Genomic DNA, 24,101 nt, shown 5'->3' on the forward strand with positions numbered 1-24,101 from the left:
CTTCGCCTCCAACCCCCCTCTCCTCCATCCTCCCCCCCCTCCATCCTCCCTCTCCTCCATCCTCCCTCTCCTCCATCCTCCCTCTCCTCCATCCTCGTAGATGAACAGTTTCTGCAGTCTGCTTTGTGATCTTGTACTGGACAGGAAGTTCAGGGAAGTGGATCAGAGTCTTGGAAGCAGCTGTTGATGATTGTAAGTGGGCAAAAATGTAGAGCAATGCTTTTTTTTTTTTTGATATGGATTAATTATTGGAAAAAAAGTTTGAGAGTTTAATATTACTTTAACTCAATATCAGACTTTCCCCACACCACTGCCACTGTTTCAAGGTTAAAGAAAGGGTTGCCTCATTTTTTACTTTCCATTTTCTAACACTTACTGCTCCATGCTTTGATCAAAATATAGATTTCAAATGTTAAGCGGCCTCTCCTACAGATAGTACGTAATCTACTAACTCTCCACTTTTCATATTGGCATCATTTCAGAAAAGGTTTCATCTTTATACTGAAAACTAAAACACTTCACCTCTCGTCGTTTGCTCATTCATATTGGTAACGGATATGTAATGTCTTCTAGAAGCTTTGATCTAAAAATAGCAATTTTGTGTTTATTGGTCTGCACTACTGGTCAGCAGTATTTAGCATTCCAATACAGACCACAATACACAGGCTTGTGTTATGTTAATCAGGTGATAATGTTGATATTAATTTCAACTGCCCACAGATCATGGAGAATGCAGAAATCAACAACATCATTAAAATTGTTGGACTGCAATACAAGAAGAGCTACGACGATCAAGAGTCACTGAAGACTTTACGATATGGAAAGATCATGATCATGACTGATCAGGTAATATAATAAATATAATCTCTGTGCTGCTATTTTGTAGGTTAACACTTTAATAACTGAAGCTACTATTAGTCGGGTGTATCTATCCTCTCAAATAGCGCTTCAGATAATACAATTCTCTATCTCAGATTGAGGATTAGCTAATGTTGGTGCTCCTGGAAGGATTGAAAAGCTTTGGGTCTTTTAGAAATGCACATGAAAGGCTACTTGTACACACGTGGTGGTGGATCTTTTGGACAAACTCGTCCTTGGTTATAGCCTGTGCTATGATCTATAAGATGTCACATACACATTTTAATGAGCTGATGTACTTTTCGAGGCTGTTATCTGCAATTAGAGTAATAACTATAAATCACAGAGAAATCTGGGCTTCTAGCTCTAAAAAACACTGTCTGATCTGCTTTATCTTAAAAAAGAAATATGTCCTATCTTAACTGGGTTAGATGAGGAGCTACTCTTTGTACAAAACTTAAGATCTTTTACCCTTGTTTGTAAACTTCTAGGGATGGAGATAAAAAAGTTATACTCACCTGAACCTCGCAGTTGGCTGGCTGCTACTCCGGTCCCTGCTGCCTGTCTCCTGCTCCGCTCCAGTGAGGGAATGTTAGACGGTGTCCTCACACCCTATACACTCTATAGAACAGGATTGGGGAACCTCCGGCCCTCCAGCTGTGGTGAAACTACATATCCCAGGAGGCATTGCAAGATTATCATTCCCACAGACAGATGCATCATGGAATTTGTAGACTCACCACAGCTGGAAGGCCAGAGGTTCCCCACCCCTGGTATAGAACATGATGTCTCACAGGATTTTAGACCTCTGGAGTAGAGGGGGAGCCAGGCAGCAGTGATTGGTCTAATAGCCACTCGGCTTCAAGGTTTAAGTGATTATAACTTTGTTATTTTAGTCACTAGATGGAAAAAAAGGACATAACCCATGCAGCGCTGGACTAGCCCCACTGCAAGGATTAAGAATAGTTATGCCCGGAGATCTTCTTTAACAAAGGACTTCTCTTATTTGCTCTCTTTTGACCTGTTTAATATACCGTTGCACATTTTTGTTATCTGTTCCACTAGTACAAAAAAATACCTGTTGATTTAGTCAAACCTCTTGTGATCTGATAACGTTCTATGCTGTCTGCCTGTGCACAAGGAGGGGTTATAGAAATAATAGGTAGGAGAGGGCTGGTCTTGGTTTTTTAAGTCATTGGTTATGAAGTAGACAGTGCTGACAACACATGTATTGGAATTCCGAGCCAAAAATACATTTGCCATGTCAGAGGAAAGCAGTACACTGTATCTCTGGCACATCTATTTTTTTTTTTAATGTCTTAGCATACACTTTAAAGAGGAACTCCCAGGTATTAACCCTTTTAACCCAGTGGTGCTTCCCCTGCACTGTAGGGATTAACTGGTCATTTTGGTCTAGGGGCCGGCATTAGTCTGATCCTCAGTCCTGCGGCGTTGAGCTCTCACCTCTCTCCCCCTCCAGACTGCCAAAGCTTGGAGGAGACGAGGCTGCGGGGACTGGTCTAGTAACTATACAAAACGCACAAAAAAACCCACAAAAAAGTCCCCAGCTAGCCTGCAACAAAACAATTACCCTGTCAACAGTATGCGTTAAAAGCAGAGGTTTTAGTTGCACAAACTTTTGGCCAAAAATATGTAGAAGCCACACCGCCCCTTCAAGGCACCTGTGTAAAGTGTGGTCCTAACTCCGAGTCTCCAATAAATTTAAATGCAGGTGTACCAGGAGGTAGCCTACTCCTCCTCCTCAAAAGGTGGCGGGACGCACCGGAGGCCCAGCAACCAAAAATGCACGCTGGGACCCCCAGTACGTCCCCACATCAAAAATAGTCAAACTAGAAAGAGATGGTAACCTCATAAATTTATAACCAGCCTTTGTAGCAAGGTGCACATGGGAAGGCTTACAACTGAGGACTTTTTTTGTGTTTTGTATTGCAAGCCTTGCCATGTGCCCCCTGCTACAAAGGCTGGTTATAAATGTATGCGGTTACCATCTCTTTCTGGTCTAGTAACTAAGCGGGGTTGAGGATCAGGTAAGAATATCTTTTTTTCATTTGAGCCCCTTGCATTGCGGATGTAGCCCCACTGCAATGGATAATTGGTTTTCAATTCCTGAAGTTCGGCTTTAAGGTTTTTATGAATAGGACATAAATGGGATTTTTTTTCCGGATTTATTTTCTCAGTACGTTGGTGACTCTAATGAATAATTATGTTCCCCTCTATATAGGATCAAGATGGATCCCACATTAAAGGATTACTCATTAACTTTTTCCATCACAATTGGCCATCCCTTCTGAAGCACAGCTTTCTTGAGGAATTCATCACTCCAATTGTTAAGGTATATAGTGGGCTCTTTGGTTGGTTCCTAGTATGTGTTTTAAAGGGGAATGTAATTAACAAGGAAAAAATCTTTGTTTTACAAGGCAACAAAAAATAAGCAGGAGCTGTCATTCTACAGTATTCCCGAGTTTGACGAATGGAAAAAACAAATCGAAAACCTAAAAGTATGGAAGATAAAGTACTACAAAGGTGTGCATGCATTTTTTGCTTTTTACCTCTTAAATAGAAACATCAAAAGGCTTAATATTTTCTTAAACCATTTTCTTTATCATTTATTGGGAGACGTAGAGAAATCGTAAGCCAGCCCTCAGTATAACCCCTCCTCTACCCAGCATGTCTCCGTTTTTTGCCAGTGACCTAGAATGATGGACATTGTTTCTTCAGCTCTGGTGGCACTGCTAGGAGACTGACAAATCCAAGGAGCATCTGATCCAGTTTACCTTTAACCAGTTGACATCCGCGGTGTTAAACCCCCTTCCCATCCAGGCCATTTTTCAGTATTCAGCGCTGCGTTACTTTAACTGACAGTAGACCATCTGGTCCTTTTTTGCCTGGACCTGTTTTTGTTGTTCATTCCCTTAGTATTCCTTTTCCACAAAACTGAGGCATGCTGGGTAGAGAAGGGATTATCCTGATGGCTTGTTTCTGTCTGCAAGTGTCCAATCCGCCTGTAGTGAGCAGTATAACCCATCTGAATTCCTGTTTTCTTCCCTGGACTTATAGAAAAGGATTTTAAGGTAAATACAAAAATATAATGTTTATATCAAATTAGTACTCGCATCAAATATTATAAAAAAAAAGGAGTAAAATGTCATTCAGATTTATGCACACTTTGAGATAACACAATATAAAACTTAATGTACATAGCAGACTTAAGCTTGGTTTGTAGTAGATTGGCTTACATTAATATATTGGACATCATAGGGTTTCCTCAAGTGCATTTAACGGGAAACATTTGGGCAGGCAGTCACACATTTGTGTCAACAAGCTTATATTTGGGTAGCATATTGATACAATGTTTTTTGTGGTTGAGTGTGTTTATAGTTGCACATAGTCACGTGTACTTTAAACAATGAAGGTAGACACTATTAAAGGAGAACTATGGGTCCATTGCTGGAGGATCGGGCAGGGAAGGAGGGGAATCCCTGCAGGGATAGATCGAGCAGTGAGCGAGCGACGCAGGTGTTCGCTCACTTCTCGATCTATTGCCCCGACCCGTGACACTTTCATTGTCACGCCGGCTAGAACTATGAGGCTGAGTGATTTTCACTCGCCTCATAGTTCTCCTTTAAGCTACCACACAGTGTGGATTTCTTTGTGTAAAAAGTGGTGACTGTAACATTTCTTCATTACTCAGGTTTGGGTACTAGCACTTCAAAGGAAGCTAAGGAGTATTTTGCTGATATGGATCGTCACCGTATTATGTTCCGCTATGCTGGGCCAGAGGATGATGCAGCCATAACTTTGGTAAGAGCAGTGCCAGCTTTTTGTACTACTGAATTTTAACTTGTGCAGTCCTTTAGGACTCAGTCACTGCCACATTAGAAGGGGTTTCTACCATCAGGGTTTGTGCTGTTTTTGTAGCTTTACATGAACACTACTTCTAAAGTCTGACACTTTGTTCATCCATGTGTTTATAGCTGTTATATTACTTTTTTGTTAATTGGGATTAATGACACCTCTTAGCTTTCCTTACCGATTTTCTGGGCAAACAGGAAGCCGGGGCGGCATATCTTTACCCGGCTTCCTGATTGCCCAGGAAGCTGGCTCCATGCCAGCGGAAGCACTGGTATCAGTACTTGGTACAGAAAGCAAAATATCGGTACTCGATACCAAAAAACCGTATCGGTACATCCCTACTTTGAACTATTATACAACTTTGTTTTGTTCACACCAAACATAAGACTGAATAGACAACTGTTCATTAGCCCAAAGATATTTTAGTATAATGTTGATGCTGTAGGAAAGATCAATTTCTTAAGTCACTATGTCCACTTACATAGGACAAATTGTGCAAGAAGCAAATCCTCACTGTGTCATAAAGTGGGCTTTAGCATCATTTACAGCACACAGCAGGGTAAGTTTCTTACCATGCTCTACTGTTCATACCATTCCAAGATGTAGAACTGTTGTTTTTCCAGTTACTACAGTGTATACAGCAGTTTCTGATGAGGTTTTATTAGCTTGTAAGTAAGGTGCCTTTCTGATCTTGCTTTCTAATCTCAACCTCTGCAGGCTTTCAGCAAAAAGAAGATTGATGACAGGAAAGAATGGCTCACAAATTTTATGGAAGACAGACGCCAACGCCGATTACATGGTTTACCTGAGGTAAAGTGAGTAGGGAAAAGAAGAAATGGGGTACCAGTGGAGAGGTTGCCCCTTTTTCCCCCACTTACTAAGCTTTTTCTTTTATTCTTGCAGCAATACTTGTATGGTACAGCTACAAAACATTTGACATTCAATGACTTCATCAACAAGGAACTTATCTTGTTCTCAAACTCTGATAATGAACGTTCAATCCCATCTCTTGTTGACGGTGAGTGTAACCCTCGTGATTTAGATACTGAGCTGTAGGATTTTTGCATGATTGTGATAGAGACGTGACTTCTGCAATAATGGATGATATAATGCAGTTATGAAAGCTCTGATAGCATGGCCGTCTTTGACCGCTTAACAAATATCTAAGATATCTGTCAGGAAAAAATAAATCCTGCTGTAGTTATTGGGTGCATGCAGCAGCCTTCACAGTTCTGCTGTTATGAGCAAATACTGTGCAGTTCTGATTGGCAAAACACCAGCATTTCCAGATAGTGCTGAAGCTTGCCTGCCCCTGTGCATTCTTATTGGCGAGTGAAGCTACCCTTTCTAGTGATGGGCTAGTAAAAATGTGTAGGGGCTATTGGTAGCAGCAACCTCCTACACTATCTGAAAGTGCCAGAGCTTTGCTTGAAGAAACAGCTTAGTATTCAGCCACATATGGAGGCTTTTTTAAGGCTGCTGCAGGTATTTTCAAACACCTCTAGGTGCTTGCTCTTTATACTGTGTATCTAGACATTTTTGAGGAACAGTGTGTTTTATATTATACCGTTTAACTCTGTGCTCATTTCATTTATTTATATAGTGAGTTTTAAGTAAATAATCCCTTTTGCATTACACTGCAGGCTTTAAACCAGGACAAAGGAAAGTGTTGTTCACTTGTTTCAAAAGAAACGATAAGCGGGAAGTAAAAGTTGCTCAGCTGGCGGGTTCAGTTGCTGAAATGTCTGCCTATCATCATGGAGAGGTATATTGCAGTTTAGTCTGAGACTTTGGCAATAACCATGGTTTTCACAGTATTACTAAATCTCTCTTATCCATTTCAGCAAGCTCTGATGATGACTATTGTGAACTTGGCACAGAATTTTGTTGGAAGTAATAATGTGAGCTTACTGCAGCCCATTGGTCAGTTTGGTACACGTCTGCATGGTGGCAAAGATGCTGCCAGCCCTCGTTACATCTTCACAATGTTAAGGTGAGTTTCATTGCGATATCATTGCATGTAGGTGCTGTAAAAAGCCCATTTCTCTTCTGTTCATTGAAGGACACAGCGGAGATCTTGATTTCTGACTGATGGATTATACTGCCACCTGTAGGAGTAGGACAGTTGACACAAAAACATGTACAGCCCAAGGGCAACCCCTGCCGGTGGCCAGAGGCAGCTCAATTATTTTACGTGGCCTCCAAGAGTATGGATCTAATTCCCTGCTGGGGATCTTGGTTACCTATGGGGTTTTTTTCCCCTTTTCTTGCTTCTTTCGTTAGATCTTCAATCAAGAGCTGAGCTGTGTGACAGGCTGGATGATCTAGTTGCACTTGCCTTGACTAAATGAGGCAACTATGATCCCAGTTAAGGAGTCACCCTCCTTTTTAGGACAGTAAAGCTGGAATCTGTAGTCAGAATGTACACCATGGATTTGGATTGGCTCTGTGGCCTGTGTTTGACCATGGCCCTAGTGTCTCAAGTGCTCACTGAATGGGCAAAACCCGTGTGTCAGGGACTAGAGCGTGAACAGGTGTCTCCTGTCTATGTGGAACTTGCACCCCAACTAGTCCACAGTCTTCAGTGCCTGTGTAAATCATCGCTGGATACGGAACCCCTGATCTTGACACAGTTTGCGTCTATAGTGGTCCTTCATAGTTTTTTGTGGCTCAAGTGTCAGCCGACCAGACCTCTTAAAATGCCCTGACAGTCATACCATTTACAAGTGAACATTTGTTTGCAGCATTTCTGGATGGCATTATTAAAAAAAAACTTTGCAACTGAAATGGGTACCACAACTGAAATAGGGTAAGGAGACCCACCGTAAGCAGGGCCCCACTCCTCCAGCCACAGACACCTTTGTCATCCTCGGCACCACGGACATAGGCCCACAATCAGGCAAGTCCTCCTAATGATCCAAAAGTATCTTGGCAATCCAAGCCCGCAGAGAAGTTGTCATCTGCATGAGGGTTTGCCTCCACCTGTCCAGCCCAGGGTGGAGAGACACTTATGCTTGTTTGTGGATCGTTGGTTGTCTCGAACAAGTCTGTCTGTGAGGTGATTGTTTTCAAGCAAGAAAATAGAAATGATTTCCACTCCACTGATTTCAGTTCTCCTCCAATCCTTGCCTTGATTTTGGGTTAGCAGTGCAGAGTCTGCTTCAGTTGGGGTAAATCAGTTCCATCTACAGAAAAATTCAAAGCTTTATATTCAAACCTTTACGGTTCCCAAGGAAGGCAGCAGTTAACAGATTCTGGATTTCAAGGCGCTGAATACCTCAAGGTCTTGAAATTCATTATTGAGCCTTGGCCCCTTTGGTTTTTAACAAGGTCCTAGCCCTAGTTCTGCTGTTACCTGGACATCTTTCTCCGACCTGGAAGTCAACCTGGTGATTACCATGTGCACCCTGAAGAAGTTTGGTTGGGTTCAGAACCTCAAGAAATCATCCTTGACCCTGTCTCTTTGGCTGGAATATCTAGGCCTGATCCTAGACACGGGTCAGTCCAAGTAGTTCCACAAGAAAACCAGCGTATGCTCTGATACCATGTTTGCCTCTTGTTCTTTCGGAGCTGGCCATCAATCCGTACTTGCATTCGGGCCCTCTGCCTCTTTTGAAGCAGTTCCATATGCTCGATGCCACTCTAGGATTCTTCAACTGGAAATTCTGTCCCACTGGGACAAGTCTCCCTCATTGCTGGATTCAGGTGAGTCATATGGTCAAGGCCTCTCTGGTGTAGTTGCTTCTCTACGCTTTTGAGCAGAAAATCATTCTCCCAATTACACTGGAAGATTGTAGCAATGTGTGCAAGCTTGTGTGGCTGAAGTGGGGTAGCCAGAGGATTTTGGGTGCAGGGAGGAGGCCAAGTTGCCAATACATTTTCTGAAGCTACAGGCAATCAACCTATTTTTCTTGTGTTGGACAGAACTTCTGCAGGAGCACCCCCCACGGGGTTCAATTGGACAATGCTCTGGCCATGGCATATGTCAACCATATGACAGGGAGGATCAGTGGAGTCCGACAGCGCCACTCGAGCTGCCTCACATACTTCAATGGAGTGAGAGCCAACTGCTAGTCCCATTTGCTGTCTACATTCTAGCAGTAGAAAACTGGTATGCAGATTTTTCAAGCCTTTCGTCAGATTTGCCGAAGGTGGGGGACACTAAATGTGATCTGGCCCCCCTGAATTAAAAAGTGCTGAAATCGATGGCCAGGGTGAAGCATCCCTTGGTGGATGTGACCTAATCTACATCTTTCCTCCCATGAGGCTTCTTCCCTGACTCCAGTGGCAACTTGGTATGCAGATGTGGTGCATCTAGCTGTAGCATCCCTTTGTGGCTCCCTCTTTGGCTAGACCTGTTGTCACAGGGTCCAGTTCCATCCTGCTTTACCATTGTTGGCTTTAATAGTGTGGCTATTGAAAGCCAGGTATGATCTGTCTAATCTGCACATTGTACTAGAGCGGTTAGCACGTCACGGCTTTCCCCCATCATGTCCCAAGTCTGCAAGGCATCCACCTGGTAATTTCTTTCAATAGTTAAACAAAAAGCTGATGTAGTTGTATCTTCAGATGTGTGTTTTGGCTGCGAGGATCTACAGACGGCTGTGTGGCTGTTTGAGTCGTCCCCCCACCCCATTAGTCACTGCTTTGGGGTGTCCCAACAGTCAGTGATCAAGATCTCTGCTATGTCCTTCAATGAGCGGAAGTGGAAAAAGGATTTGTTTTTTATTTATTTTTTTGTACGTGCCTTCAAACCCTTTTCTGTGCATTCATTGAAGGACACAGCAACCCTCTGGTGTTCTTGCCTATGTGTCTACTGCTTTGTTAATAACTGAGCTGCATCTAGCAGATTAAAGGCTTGGCCACCAGTCTGGGCTGTGCTTGTTTTTTGGCGACTAGTATCTTACTCCTGCAGGTGGCAGTATAATCCATCAGTCAGATATTAAGACTTTGCTGCGTCATTCAATAAAAGCACAGGGATTTTACAGGGAGTACAAAACCACCCTATTATTGCAAGGTGTAACTTAATGTTCTCTCTTCTACAGCCCCTTAGCTAGATTACTCTTTCCTGGTGTGGATGATAACTTACTCAAGTTCCTGTATGATGATAACCAGCGAGTGGAGCCCGAGTGGTACATGCCAATTATACCTATGGTATTGATTAATGGTGCAGAAGGCATTGGTACTGGATGGGCGTGTAAACTTCCCAATTATGACACCAGGGAAATAGTGAACAATGTGAAGCGGATGCTGGATGGGCTTGATCCTTACCCCATGGTAAGCCAAGTGCAGCATTATTCATCTATGCTGTTACTCTTGTTTGGACGTCTTGTTTACATTTGTGTTTGCCTTCTATTTGGTTTTACAGGTAATTTTAAAATAACCTCACTAGATTTCCAGCTAATCTTTAATGTAAAAAAAAAAGACAGGTGCCAGTTTGAGTAGCAGCTTGATTAGTTTGTACATAATATCCCTAGATATTTCTTTCTTAATCATTAACTAAAAAACAAAGGATGTGCAATTTGGGTACATAGGATTATGCAGCTGCCTTCAGGAGATTGGACACTGGCAAACAAACCTGTAAGAACAGCTTAGTATACTCCAGTTTTTTTGCTACTGTCCTAGGAAAAAAGCAGAATAGACAATCTCTCAGAGAAGCAAACAGTTTATTTTTCTGCACTTTGTCAAGTTTCTTTTTTCATCTAACAAGCTTCTTCAGTTGCTGCAGAGCCATTTGGGTTTATTTTGCATCTCACCAGATTGGCTGATTCTTGGCATAGCCATGCAGCCTGTACCCAGACCCAGCTATTAGGAAAAAACAGGGTTGACCTCTAACGTGTCCTGAGGGAACTTTTACCCTGCTGAAGGCACTCTTCTAGGCACCATTGGTGTAAATTGTGAGTTAAACACCGGGTACTTTACCAATCCAGTGCAGCGGTGCACCTGTCCGGTGGGACCCTGTTCCCGAAGACCCCTTAGTGAGTGTGACCATTGGGAGGGCGAAGGCTCTCGGGATGGTGCATGCCCCTGGTTCCTGCTTAACTGCCTGCAGTCTGCCATGAGCATGTTGTGTGCTTTACTTTTTCCAAGTAGTCCCCTTCAGCTCCGTTAACTCCGGGGCACCTGCTGCAACACTTGGTTGTGGATCGGTGGAGGGAAGGAGGTGCAGTGCCATTTTTCACTTTTTCAAATCTGCACCCCTTTTCTATTACTACCTGTGCACCCCTACTGTCTGCGTGGCCTCCCTTTCGGGTTGTCTCATGCACCAGCCATTTTCCAGAGGCTTAGCCAGCATCAACCCATTCTGCTCTCCCAGAGTTTTGTGAGTATCCCTTGTGGGAAATCCCTCACTTGCATTGCACTTGTAATGGCGGATCATATGCGCAAGGGCAGCAGTCCTGCGGGCCTTCCCAGCTTACGATCCTCTAACTTGTGGGGTGGGGGGCTTGGAGTGTACCTCAAAAAGGACCTGACATTGATAGCCCAGACCACTGTCTCCTGCCTGAATTGCAACACTTCTCAGAGTCCAGTATAGCTTCATTAGGAGGGACTCCCTTCTGTATTGTTAAGGGTGCAATTATCTGCTGCTATGTTTGAGTTTCTGGGGGAAAGTTTTTTAGCCATGATCGTTCACTCTAAGTGCAGGGGTCACACTTCCTCCAGAGTCCTGGTCTGATTTTCCTATAGCTGCTCCTGCACAGTCAGATGAAGAAGAATGTACCCTATCCTTGTTTGATGAATTTGTACACTACTACTCTACTGACATAACTTCAAAACCTAAGGCTACTGGCCCTCATTGATGCAGTGCACATGTGCCACACCAAAGTCTGTTCAAACCTTGCCTGTACACACTATTGTAACCAGTTTCATAAAGTGCTTGGCCTAACCCAGAAAAAAAGCCTTTGATTTGTTTACTGTGTTGCCATTCCTCCTCAGGACTGTTTTTAGACATCCCAGTGTACCTGAATACGGCTGTATTCCTTAATGTACATATAAGAAAATAGGATTTTTGTCTTGCCTGTACAATCCTTTTCTTCTCCTCTAGGACTAGGTGGTATTTCGGCCTAAAGCCGCCACCTTTCCCAAGGAGATTTCCCTTCATTGTGTGGCTGCATTACATGCTGTGCATGTCTACCACAGCCACTGCTTCCATTAGAAAGACTGTGACTCCCTCTTTGTCATATAGTTACATAGTATTTGAGGTTGAATAAAGACATAAGTCCATCAAGTCCAACCTATTTTCATCTCATTCTTAGGAGTGCTTGTACCCCTGTATATTACGGTCTCTCAGGAAATCATCCAAAAGTTTCTTAAACAATTCCACACTTTTAGCTGCAATCACTACCGGCGGCAGTGAGTTCCAGACCCTAATCGCTCTTACTGTGAAGAACCCCCTCCGCCCCTTGTGCTGGCATATTTTTTCCCCACTAATTTTAGGTGGTGGCCTCCTAGTTTTTGTAATGGGGTTAATCCATCCCAGATGGTCTCTGCAAAGGGGAACCAGTTTTTCATTCCACCATTTCTAGGTCTCTCTGACAAATCATTATTCAAGCTTATGGTCTTTGGGATTGGGTTTTTCCCTCTCCTGACAAGACACACTAGTAGATCTGTGAGTGTGTCTTGGGCTATTCAGCATCAGGCATCTGTTTCCCAGATTTGTAAAGCCATCACCTGGTCTTCTGTCTACATGTTCTCCAAACTTACCAGGAGGATGCTCAGGCCTCCTCTGATGCTAGCTTTTGGCATAAGGTCCTTCAGGCAGCTCTTTGAGTTGACGTTTTGTTTGCTGTATTACCTACTCCTCTGTTGGACTGCTTTTGGGTATCCAGTTGTCTCAGAATCTCTGTTCCTCAATGAACCAAAAATAAAATTTAATTTTTGTAATCGCCCCAAAATTATTTTATTGACGGACACGGGTTCCACCCCCCTGCGTTTCTGATCTAGGATGTTCACCTTCCTTTTTTATTTTTTTTTGGCAGCAGTATAAACCAATTATCTCCTGAATTATGTGTCCTTCAATAAACTTGCAATTATTTTTACGGTGACTACAAACATCCAATTTTTTTAAAAAAGTAAAGATTTATTAGCAACTGTACACAGGAAATAAAAGTGCCACTGGTAAATCAATGTTACTGGGTGTCTTTCAATTGTGCTTTGTTTTTGTTTTTTTGTTTGGAAAGGGTGCCACATAAATAACATTGTTATGGGGCCCTGTGATATCTAGTGCATGTAGACTATTTTAGGTACGTAATTAACTGTGTAAATTTTTGGTGTTGGCCTTCTCAGTTAGATTTTGTGTCTTCTGCAGCTTCCAAATTACAAGAATTTTAAAGGTACTCTTCAGGAGATAGGCCAGAACCAGTATGCTGTGAGCGGAGAAATCTTTGTGCTTGACCGGAACACTATTGAAATAACAGAACTCCCAGTCAGGACGTGGACTCAGGTATGAGAAACTGCTACTTGCGAGAATGGCCGAGTACAATTTTTGCTATTTATTATTTGACTAAGTCAATTGATTTTAACCCATGTATATTTTTATATTAGAAATGCTGTTATTATCTGTTGATAGGTGTACAAGGAGCAGGTTTTGGAACCTATGCTTAATGGGACAGATAAAAATCCAGCTCTGATTAATGATTACAAGGAGTACCACACAGATGCCACTGTGAAATTTGTTGTCAAAATGACGGAAGAAAAACTAGCTCAGGCAGAAGCTGCTGGATTACACAAAGTGTTTAAACTTCAGGCTAGCCTTACATGCAATTCTATGGTAAGTCCTTTACCTGTATTCAGTGGTGTATTTTAGTTTTGTGCTGCCCTAGGCAAGACTAAGCTTGGGCACCCCCCTCAATCTAAATTTGCCCCAACCTGTTTAGGACATTTTGCGCAAACCTGTCAGTCACTGGATACAGCGCACACGGGGTCTCAGCAGAGCTGTACATGGTCTCAGGAGAGCTCTGCAGGGTTTATGGTGGGGTCTATGGTGGGATGTGCAGGGTCTCAGGAGGACTGTGCATAGTCCCTTTCCCTGCATACATGTGCTGCTCCTCTTACCTGCAGCTTGAAGTGCCATCAGTACCAACAGGATACATTGCAGTCCCCAGCTTGCTTCTGGGACATCCTGCCATCAGATCACATGCTATGGCCAGCCCCAAACCACCCGCTGCTTCTCCTCCACTCTTGTACAAAGCCAGCCGGACCGCATCTCACTGGGTCCTCCTCTCCACCGGCAGCTCTCTCATTAGGCAGCCGCTCTTAGGGCCTTGCGGCCACCTAGTTTACCTCATTAGGCACCCACAGCTGCCTGATTCTGTGCCGTCCAGCCTCGGCCCACTGGACAAGTGTCCAGTATGCCCAAAGGCAAGTCCGGCCCTGTCCGCCTCATTGGTTTGGGGTGGCATTTTCTGCCGCCCCCTTGGAAAGTGCCGCCCTAGGCAAATGGCTGGTTTGCCTTGCGGTAGATACACCCCTGCCTGTATTCATCTATAACACACTCAGTAACACAGGGAGATTTCCATTACAGTTTACTGTGTAGGCTCATCTTGCAGATACTTAGGGGGTTATTCACTAAGCTGCCGAAGGATTTAGCTGAACGTTCAGCGAATCCTTAGACTTTCATTCTGTTCGCTCTGCGGTAGTGAACAGAATGACCGGGTCGAATGCAGAGCTGACAGTTCGGCTATTCATTCTCTGCTTTTTGGCCCCTACTAGAATAGTGGTAAACGGCAGAGAATGAACTGTCAAACATTTGCCTCAGCTGATCCAGATGTTGCATCGGCTGAGGTGAACGGATTCTACCCTTCGGTTCCAACGCATATGCTGAGGCTGTTGGGCTGAACTACAGCGAGATGAAGTGAGCCGAATGCAGCCGATGTATGGCTAAAAATAGCAATTTTTCATTTCTTGAAGTACAAATCTTGTCTCTACAGGTACTGTTTGATCATATGGGCTGTCTAAAGAAATATGAAACTGTACAAGACATTCTGAAGGAATTCTTTGATCTTCGATTACAATACTATGGTCTGCGCAAAGATTGGCTAATTGGAATGCTGGGAGCCGAGGCTGCCAAACTCAACAACCAAGCCAGGTTTATTCTCGAGAAGATCCAAGGGAAGATCACAATAGGTAATCAGCTCTTTCGGTCATAGTTCAATTCTACTGCCCTGCGCTATGCTATGAATTTTTGGTTGTTTAAATATTTTTATTTTGCAAAACTTTGTTTAGGTCCCCCCCTACATATATCTCTGTTGTGCTAGTCTAAATGCAGCAAAGTACATTTTGATTGGTTGCTTCGGGATAGTGCACATTGCACTTACATCTTTATTAAATGTATGTGACATTCACAGGGTTATTCACAAAAGGGTGAAGAGTTTGGAGAAGGCAGGAGAAGTGAACAATCTAGGACAACATAGCTGATTTGGAAAGTGAGCTGAATTGGAGAATGTTTCCAAACCAGCCATGTTGTCCTGGATTGTTCACTTCTCCTGCCTTCTCCAAACTCTTCACCCTTTTGTGAATAACCCTGTCAGTATTTCTAGAAATCGTTTAGTTATTTTTCCCTTTTACTTATGCTGTGAGAACCTGTATTTTTATCTATCTAGAGAACAAATCAAAGAGAGACCTCATTCAGATGTTGGTGCAGAAGGGTTTTGAATCAGACCCAGTGAAAGCATGGAAAGAAGCACAAGAAAAGGTACCTCATTTTTGTAAGCATGGTAAATTACATTTTATTGATTCATGTTTATAATGTTCATAATTTCTATGCAATTAAACACAATACGAAAGCACAATATCCTAATATAAGATGAGACCACTAGGATTATTCTGCTCCTATGAAGTATCTTAAAGGGTTCTTAAACACATGTTTTTTTGCATATATCTACTGCTAGCGAGCCGTGGATCAATGCAAAAACTTTTTTTTTTTTTGAAACCGGTTTAAACTTGCCTGTGTATTTGCCGCGCGCTCCTTTCCGAACATCTGAAGAGTCTTGGGCGGCCACAAAGGATCTTGGGGCAGGCGCATGCACAGTTCAGATGTTCGGCCAGGAGACAAGGCGAGACACAAGGTAAGTCTATGGAGCAGCGTGCACCCGAACAGACTCCATGGGACATCAGAAAAGGAGGACAGGGGAGTCAGCGCTGGATCGAAGACCCGCACCAGCGCTGGAGGGACAGCTGAAAAGGACAGTAAAGAAGATGATCGAATAAAGAGGCATGATTTAAGGTAAGTCCTTACACTAACATTGGGTGGGGGGAAAAATAATTGCCTTTTAATGTCTCTTTAATTATCTGTTTAAACTTGTTCCCCACCATGTTCATTTCAAGTTAGTTGTGCTTTGAGTGACATGTATTGATGATGATCCCATTTCCTCTTAGGCTGCAGAGGAGGATGATCTCCAAGATTTAAATGACAGTAGCTCTACAAACTCAGGCTCTGCATCAGGGCCAGATTTTAACTATATCCTCAATATGTCTCTTTGGAGCCTGTCCAAGGAGAAGGTGGATGAACTCATTAAACAGAGGGACTCAAAGGTATGATGTTTTATGTACACACTTATCTGTCATTTGGTACTTCACACTGATTGCTCGTAACACATGTTACAACCCCAAGGGCCTATTCACACTTTTGCTTTTGATGGAACATTTGCACCAAAACGCAGTGGAAATGCTTAAATAACAAATATCTATCCACACTGATGCTCATCGCCATACATTTTACCCCACATTGCAACGCACTTTTCGTTGCATGTTAAAACACGTTGAATTGCTTTTTGATGAGTTTCCATTGATTTCAATGAAAAATGCATGAGGCCAAAATACACTTTTAGACTCTATTGTTCATGCTTTAATAGTAGTTTTGTTAATATTAAGTGTAAAAATAAACCTGCTTCCTGTATGTTTCTTGTTATGCATGACCATATCCCATGCATCACAGAGTTATTCACTAAGGGGTGAAGAGTTTGGAGAAGTGAACAATCTAGGACAACATAGCTGAGTTTGGAGAAGGTGGGAGAAGTGAACAATCTAGGACAACATAAGTGATCTGGGAAGTGAGCTGAATTGGAGAATTTTTCCAAATCTGATATTTTGTCCTAGATTGTTAATTTCTCCTGCCCTCTCCAAACTCTTCACCCTTCTGTGAATAACCCTTTGAAAATCCAGCTCAGTAGTATAATATATAACTGTTGTTTTATATTATAAATTTAAACTCGTATATAAAAGTTTCAAACTTCTTTATTTATAAGCCCTTTTTGCAGCATCACTTGCCTTTTTAAGCCTCATTATTCAGGATTTTAATACCAACAGAAATCTTTCTCTTTGACAGAGACTTTCTCACAGGTCCATTTATATGTCTTATAAATTATAAACTGTACTTGTAATGACGCACAAGGTGACATCTGCCTTTTCTAACCACGTCCCTTCTAGAGACCAGTGGAAGCAAAGGATTCAAGGAGTCCCTTTGGTTCTGAGAGAGGCCCCAAACAAACCCTGTGTGGTGGCCACCCACCCACGTATAGAGATTAAAGAAATTAAATATGGTCTTTTCTCCATGTTCAAGTAATCCCCTTTCCCTCCCACACAGTGTCGCCCCATAAATTTCTCATCCTGTGGCCAAGATTGGTCCTGCCCCCTAACACTGGGGCCCCAGAATGCAAGTCTTGGATGGTATTGTATTGGCCACAGCTTTGGCATGCTATTTCAACATAGGAACTGGGAACTGTCTCCTTATCCCACTCAGCAGCTGCATTGTCACGCTACCCCTCTTTAGAGATGATCACATAAGTATACCATTCATCACTCATCCTGAGAAAAAAGAGCTGCAGACTGGCCACTAGGGTCTGTGAATATTCATATGATAACCATATGTTTTTGTTGTGTTTCAGGGAAAGGAGCTGAATGAATTGAAAAGAAAATCCCCATCAGACCTGTGGAAGGAAGACTTGGCAGCTTTCATTGAAGAGCTTGATGTAAGTTTCCATTTGTGAATTGTCTTCAGAAAATTAAAAACGAACTCCACCGCTAAATGTTTTAACCGCTATTTATTTTATTTTTTTATATATTGGGCTATGTAAAGTGGAATTGTGTCCCAACTTGGTCCTTCCCACAGTTACTGGTGGGAGGTTAGATAAAGTCCAAGCATTCCCCACTTAGATGCATACACAGATTGTGCAGTTTTAGACATCCAAAATAATTGAAGTGTAATGTGTGTAATATGGATGGAAAGATATAAAATATATTGTTAGTAGATTGCATATAATGCTTGTTGAGGCTTACAGAGCCCCATCCACCCATTCCTCCTCTTCTGTATTCTGATACTTGGATATCGGCTGTTTTATTCCTTTCTCACCATTTTGTTTCTAAGAGATAACAAAGCAAGTGAGACTCAAAGAAAATGTGATTAAGAGAATAAAGTAATTATAGTTATGGACAGATATACAAAGATATGTTAGAATGTAGTGCATGGATAAGTATTACCTCTGTCACTTACCTGAATAGAGATTTGCTTTTTATAAGTTCTCTATATATTTCCTTTAGAAAGTGGAAGCGCAGGAAAAGGAGGACATCCTAGCTGGTTTTGCAGGCAAAGCTGTAAAAGGCAAAGTAGGCAAACCAAAAACGAAGAAGCTGCAGCTGGAAGAGACCTTGCCTTCAATGTATGGCAGGAGGATCGAGCCCCAGATTAGTGCAATGAAGGCTGATGTCAGCAAGAAGATGCTTAAGAAGAAAAAGGTGAGCTTCTTCTTTTTTTTTTCACTTAACTGCACACTTTGCACCGTTTCACGTTACAACAAAACAGTCCACACCAGCCAGTGGCTAATTTTTCCTCCTGCACTGTAAATTGCCATTTAGCAATGCATAAGGTAGTTTTATTTTCTCATTTGCAGGGAGAAATGGATTCTTTAGCAATGAAAATGGAATTTGATGATGAGTTTGGCTCTACTCCAGCAGAGGGCGGTGAAGATTCTCAGACACCTATTATAGTGAAGCCAGTAAAGCCCAAGAGAGAGAAGAAAGAGAGAGAACCTGGTATGCAAAACTATCCACAAATGTTACGGCTTGAAGCTAGTATTAAAACTACACAAACCAAAGAACACTGATCACTAAAACAGTTAAGAGGGCAGCTCTGCTAGAAATTGCAGACTAGTAAAGGATTCGTTGTAATGTCTTTTGCCAACTCTTTCACACAATCATTGAAATGTACACAATGCTTACAGTGCAGTTTGCTTGTTGACAATTACATGAAAGCCATGTTAACAGAAACACAATTTAACACATCTAGATAGATATATATATATATATATGAGAGAGAGAGAGAGATTATATGTATGTGTATATATAAAAATCTTAGGGTGTCTCCACCAGTCAGTCAAATATGTCACCAGTCAGCATGACCGGACTATAGCCATGCAATTTAGGTTAACATTTTTTGGGGACAGATAGAGCTTTCTTTTGGAGGTATATTATCACCACCAAGAGGGGTGGGGGTGGGGGTATATATTTTTTACTAATATAATGAAAAAAGTACTGTAAATTTAAAAAAAAACCAAAACAAAGTTTCCCTATAGTATACTGATCTCCTGCCACAGAGCCGTGCCGGTCCCGGCCGCTTCGGGCACAGCGGATCTCGGGAATCTGTAAATGCCAATTGATGTTTTGGAAAAGATATTTAGGAGTACAGCCAAACTTTGGATACAGAGTGATAAAAGAGTTGATGGTATTTCGCCAAAAAACCAACTGTTCATACTGTCCTTGGTAACCAGCCTGACACACATTTGTGAGGCCTCAGCTTTTTCCCCTGTCTGCTCACTGAATTTAATAGATCGTAGTTATCCCATAATTTGTAATATGTTTGTGGTTTGACCTGTGAAAATGGTTAGTTTCAACTGACGGACACATTTTGGAAAATGTTGACTTGTTTAACTGCTTACCCTTTTTTTTAATTCCGCTTTGTAGTGGTAGCAAAGCTCAAACCTGCTGGTGATTCTGTAGGGTCTCGAGCCAAAAGAAATTCTCTTACTCCAAAAACCCCAGTTAAGAAAGGAAAAAAGAGGAACCCCTGGTCAGAGGATGAGTCCAAGTCAGAGAGTGATTTGGAAGAGGCAGATGTGACCGAAGCCGTGGTCATTCCCCGGGATTCTTCATTGAGAAGAGCTGCTGGTGAGCTTGATGTTTTAATGTGTTCAGCACTTACTAGTTTGATAGATACTTGTTCCTGGTTGATCCAAATCATTTCAATCGTCATTTCTGAGCCTGATGAAAGGGACCCTGTGCTGCATCAGAAGCGTTTGTATTGAGTGACAATATGCGTCAATAAATAAGCTTCCCCTTGCATTGATACATAATCCTGGTGTGCTGGTGACGTCTTGATCAAGTGTGCTGCCCGTGGTGCCATCCACAGTCACTACGAGCACCCACTTTGATTATATGGGAGATCCGGTAAGGAGTGCAGCAAGATTTTACTTCTTTGTCCAGGACATAAACCCCCGGGGGCTGCTTTGTCCCCTGATGAGTGTTTGGAGAAAGTGGCTTTTATAAGGCATTACCAGTGTTCACATGGATGACACCACAGTAGGTTGTCTTACCTGTACTGTGTTTTGCGAGCTGTGATACATGTGCCATGTTGAAATGGTAAAATACAGCTAGAATGCTTATTTATCCTGGAGTTGGGGCAATAATGCAGTGTGAGAGGTGGAAGTATGTATAAACAATGACCAGCTGTATTTCTCTGCTTATTCCACATATTCACACAGAAAGGGGCAAGGTGTATATTCTGACCACTGCTTATTTAGTGCGGATGTATTAACTTATTTTGGATGCATGTCATCAGGGTTGGATGTGTCTTTGCCGCCTTAACATTTTACTGTCCTCTGCAGCTGAAAGACCCAAGTACACTTTTGACTTCTCAGAAGAGGAAGAAGCAGATGACGATGATGATGACAATGTTGCCAACAATGATTTGGACGACTTCAAGCCCCGGTCATCACCGATTCCAAATAATAGAAATGATGACGAAGATGCGCATTCTGACAGCCCGGAGAAGGATGAATATGATTTCTCTCCTTTCAAATCATCGGCAGAGTATGTATCTTCCATCATCGAGATTCTGTTAGCAAGACTGTAAATTGATTTGACTGTTGTATCTATCAAACCTCTATGGTTTCCCACCTACAGAAAGACATCCGAAACACCGAAGAAAAAACAAGCGGACATATTTTCTTCTTCGTCTTCACTTTCTAAAAAATTGCACAATGGTAATTCACCTTTTATTGTCATTTTTTCCAGCGATATGTTTGCTTTTGGCTTTAGAATAGTAATATGCTCACTTTTTCCTTCTTTTTTGTTAGAGGATAGCTCCAAGTTTAATAGTGATGATGATGAGGATGATTCTTGCCCACCCTTCTCAACATACAGCTTCAAATCTACTGATAAAGCACCCAGCAAACCTTCAGCTAAGAAAGGTAACAATGAATGGCAAAAGGAAAAGTCAGATACCCCTTTGGCCAGATAGAGGAATTTGTGACTTCATGACATTCTTAACATTTAGTTTGATCATATTTTGACTTCCATTGTTCCTCCTTTACCCCCTCATCAACATGCTAATAAAACCTTTCCGCTTCCATTACATACCTCATTATAGATCCAAACTTGTCATCGACAAGGCTCTGTGCTTCTCTCTGCACTGCATGCAGATCAAAGCTGGTGGGAGGGGAGGGACATAGTTTCCTGAAAACATCACAGCACCCTGCCTCAGTATTCCTCTAAAGAACAGTCAGCCCTGATGCAAGCAATGGGCTGGCTCTTGGGAGGAGTTATGCAAACTTTACCATTCGTGATGCATGCCAGTCTTGAGGAGTGAGTGTTCTAGGCAGGATGCATTTGCAGTCAGACTACCTTAGGTAATGCCTATATATGATGCTGAGCCTCCGTAACTTAATACTATGAATGAAAGAGGTGGGACTGTAAGGCTGTGGAGGAAAGAGCTGGATTTTGCTGGACGTCCTCCAGCCAGGAAATGAGGTTCTATATGACTTGCTGCAGCTTCTAATGCACAACATGTAAAGCTTATGGTATGCGGTGAAATCATTGTAAGCTATTGCAGCGCAGGAGAGCAGCCTGTAAAACTGGTCAAAGCTAAAGTCTTAACATTTAAAGCCCCTGCATGGCTAAGCACCATGTTCTCCTCACATCCCTCCCCAGCAGCACATACTTGCCTTTCCTTCACTCTCCTGCTGGGAGAAGAAGGCGTCCTTTGTAAACTCAAGGGCTATGGACTGGCCCAGCACGGTCAAATGCTCCTCTATACCTGGAAGTAGCAGGAAGTTTCTTCAGTCCTGGCAGGTGAACAGAACAGAGGGAGGAACAATAGAAATGAGAGTAATAGACTCATGGAGAGGTGGCCAGTCAATCAATCCTGCGTGGAAAAAGCATAGTGTCACTTTAACAAATTGAATTGTGCAGATGTTTTCATTTTAAGAACTTGCCGACAGAGGCTGTAACATGTTTTGTGCAAAATATGCCCAATTATAGAGTCCAAGTGTCCTTTCAGTTCTCCAGCCAGTCATTTAAGATGTTTAGCCCTGCTGCATACAGTTTGGAGTCCACACTTTGTGAAACTCCTTTGCTAAAGCAAAGACGTGTCATTCTAAGTGCTGCTGATTTACGCTATACTAGGATAAATTAAAATAAAGGACTTGGCCACCAAAGACTGACATTATAGTTATAAGCTATGGGCTAAGAATTCAGTCATGGTGTTCTCACCAGTCCCTGAGAGATATACTAAATTGTCAAGTGCTTTGGTTGTCAGATGCTTTATGTATGATTGAAAGTGATACTGACTTCATGAACATTTTATTTTAGTAGAAGATACCAGCAAATATAACAGTGATGATGATGATGATGATGATGATGATGAACCTTCGCGTGCCCTCTGCTCGTCAACGTTCAGCTTCAAATCTACAGAAAAGTCAACCAGCAAAACATCAACGAAGAAAGGTAATGCCATTCTTCAAGTTTGGGTCATCTTTGCTCACGTCACAATTGAAATAAATCTTTTAGATTTGTAGTCCTGGGCAGGAAACACAACCCTATAACCCTGGTATTGAAAATGTGCAGTCCCAGAAGCACAGCAGGAAGTAATAAGACATCTCTCAAATTAAAGGTGATATCTGCTCTTAGACCGTTATCCCTCACTTCCTGTTCCTGTGAATACTCTAACATTTTGGACAATGGTCAGCAGGATTAATAGAGAGTGTGAATCTCCTGAGTGGGAACATCAACAGAGGTTCTACCCTACCCTACTATCAGAAACTAATAAAAGGATTGGCTTTGTGCACACCAAAGGCTTCTATATTACACTTAACATGTGTATGCTAACATGATGTGATGACTGAAGTTAACTGAGGTTTAAAAGAAATTCCTGTTTATTTCATAATTCTGATTAGGTAAAAACATTTTTATGTCACTTTAGTAAATCAGTCCTAAGGCCCCGTTCACGCGACTTATCGCGTGATTTCCGCCGCGATATCACACATTTTTGCCGCACGATATCGCGAGAAGTCGCCGGCTAATGATAGTCAATGGAGCGGTCTTAGCTCCATGTCGCAAGTCGCTTTTTTCTGCGGATTTTGCGCGATTTAGCTTTCTTTCTATGGAGCCCGACGGAGAAGGTTGCGCTACCGTCGCTGGAACGTCGCCCCGAAATTCGCGCTATCCCAGCCGCTGCAAAGGTATGTCGCTACATGTGAATGGGGCCTTATGTGGAAAAAATTGTCTACAGAAGGTAACATATTCTGACCAAAAACATTGGATAACATGCGTTTTTTGTTTTTATTAGAAGACTCTACAAAATGTAATAGTGATGAGGACGAACCTTCTTCACCCTTCTCTTCAACGTTCAGCTTCAAGCCTTCAGAAAAGCCAGCCACCAAAACAAAGAAAGGTAAAAGGAGCTTCAGATTTGAATAGTGATGGCGGATATGTTGAGTGTCATTTAATAGGAATTACTTTGGAGGGCTTTTTTATGAAACTAGATGAATATTTGGTCTTGAGAAAGGAGTTTTACTGGTCTGGGTCTGGCATTGTCATTTTTGGGCCCACAGACTGAACTTAAGCCATTGGTTCTACTCTGTAGCTTACTGCTCTTCTATTTCCATATACAGCAAAAACCCCCTCAGATGGAACGCCCAAACAAAAACGACCTCCAAAGCCAAAGAAATCTGATGTATTTGTGAATTCAGATTCCGACTTGGAGTTTGGCTCCCCAAAGAAATCTACTCCATCCAAAGGTAACTGGTACTTTTAGAATTCTTCAGAAATGTCCACATAAGATGCAATATAAATAGCTGCATGTAACTAAGCCACATGTTTTC

General features: G+C 42.3%; 1 protein-coding gene across 2 annotated transcripts in view; it reads left to right on the forward strand.

Moving 5' to 3' along the window:
* The window catches only part of TOP2B (topoisomerase (DNA) II beta), a 68,841-nt gene that overhangs the window by 42,289 nt on the left and 2,451 nt on the right, over positions 1-24,101 (forward strand). For both annotated transcript variants that reach the window (XM_018570159.1, XM_018570166.1), the window contains exons 14-37: positions 721-846; positions 3,101-3,211; positions 3,297-3,402; positions 4,571-4,680; positions 5,449-5,541; positions 5,635-5,749; positions 6,375-6,496; positions 6,576-6,724; positions 9,777-10,008; positions 13,040-13,174; positions 13,301-13,501; positions 14,661-14,856; positions 15,333-15,424; positions 16,108-16,263; positions 17,616-17,699; positions 18,268-18,462; positions 18,618-18,759; positions 19,723-19,890; positions 20,607-20,811; positions 20,905-20,984; positions 21,078-21,191; positions 22,597-22,725; positions 23,570-23,671; positions 23,892-24,017. In XM_018570159.1, coding sequence (XP_018425661.1) covers positions 721-846; positions 3,101-3,211; positions 3,297-3,402; positions 4,571-4,680; positions 5,449-5,541; positions 5,635-5,749; positions 6,375-6,496; positions 6,576-6,724; positions 9,777-10,008; positions 13,040-13,174; positions 13,301-13,501; positions 14,661-14,856; positions 15,333-15,424; positions 16,108-16,263; positions 17,616-17,699; positions 18,268-18,462; positions 18,618-18,759; positions 19,723-19,890; positions 20,607-20,811; positions 20,905-20,984; positions 21,078-21,191; positions 22,597-22,725; positions 23,570-23,671; positions 23,892-24,017 — 3,289 coding nt within the window. The remainder of the gene's footprint in view (positions 1-720; positions 847-3,100; positions 3,212-3,296; positions 3,403-4,570; positions 4,681-5,448; positions 5,542-5,634; positions 5,750-6,374; positions 6,497-6,575; positions 6,725-9,776; positions 10,009-13,039; positions 13,175-13,300; positions 13,502-14,660; positions 14,857-15,332; positions 15,425-16,107; positions 16,264-17,615; positions 17,700-18,267; positions 18,463-18,617; positions 18,760-19,722; positions 19,891-20,606; positions 20,812-20,904; positions 20,985-21,077; positions 21,192-22,596; positions 22,726-23,569; positions 23,672-23,891; positions 24,018-24,101) is intronic.

Source organism: Nanorana parkeri, unplaced genomic scaffold (assembly GCF_000935625.1).
Source record: "Nanorana parkeri isolate BGI_ZX_2015 unplaced genomic scaffold, ASM93562v1 scaffold37, whole genome shotgun sequence".
Classification (NCBI taxonomy): domain Eukaryota; kingdom Metazoa; phylum Chordata; class Amphibia; order Anura; family Dicroglossidae; genus Nanorana; species Nanorana parkeri.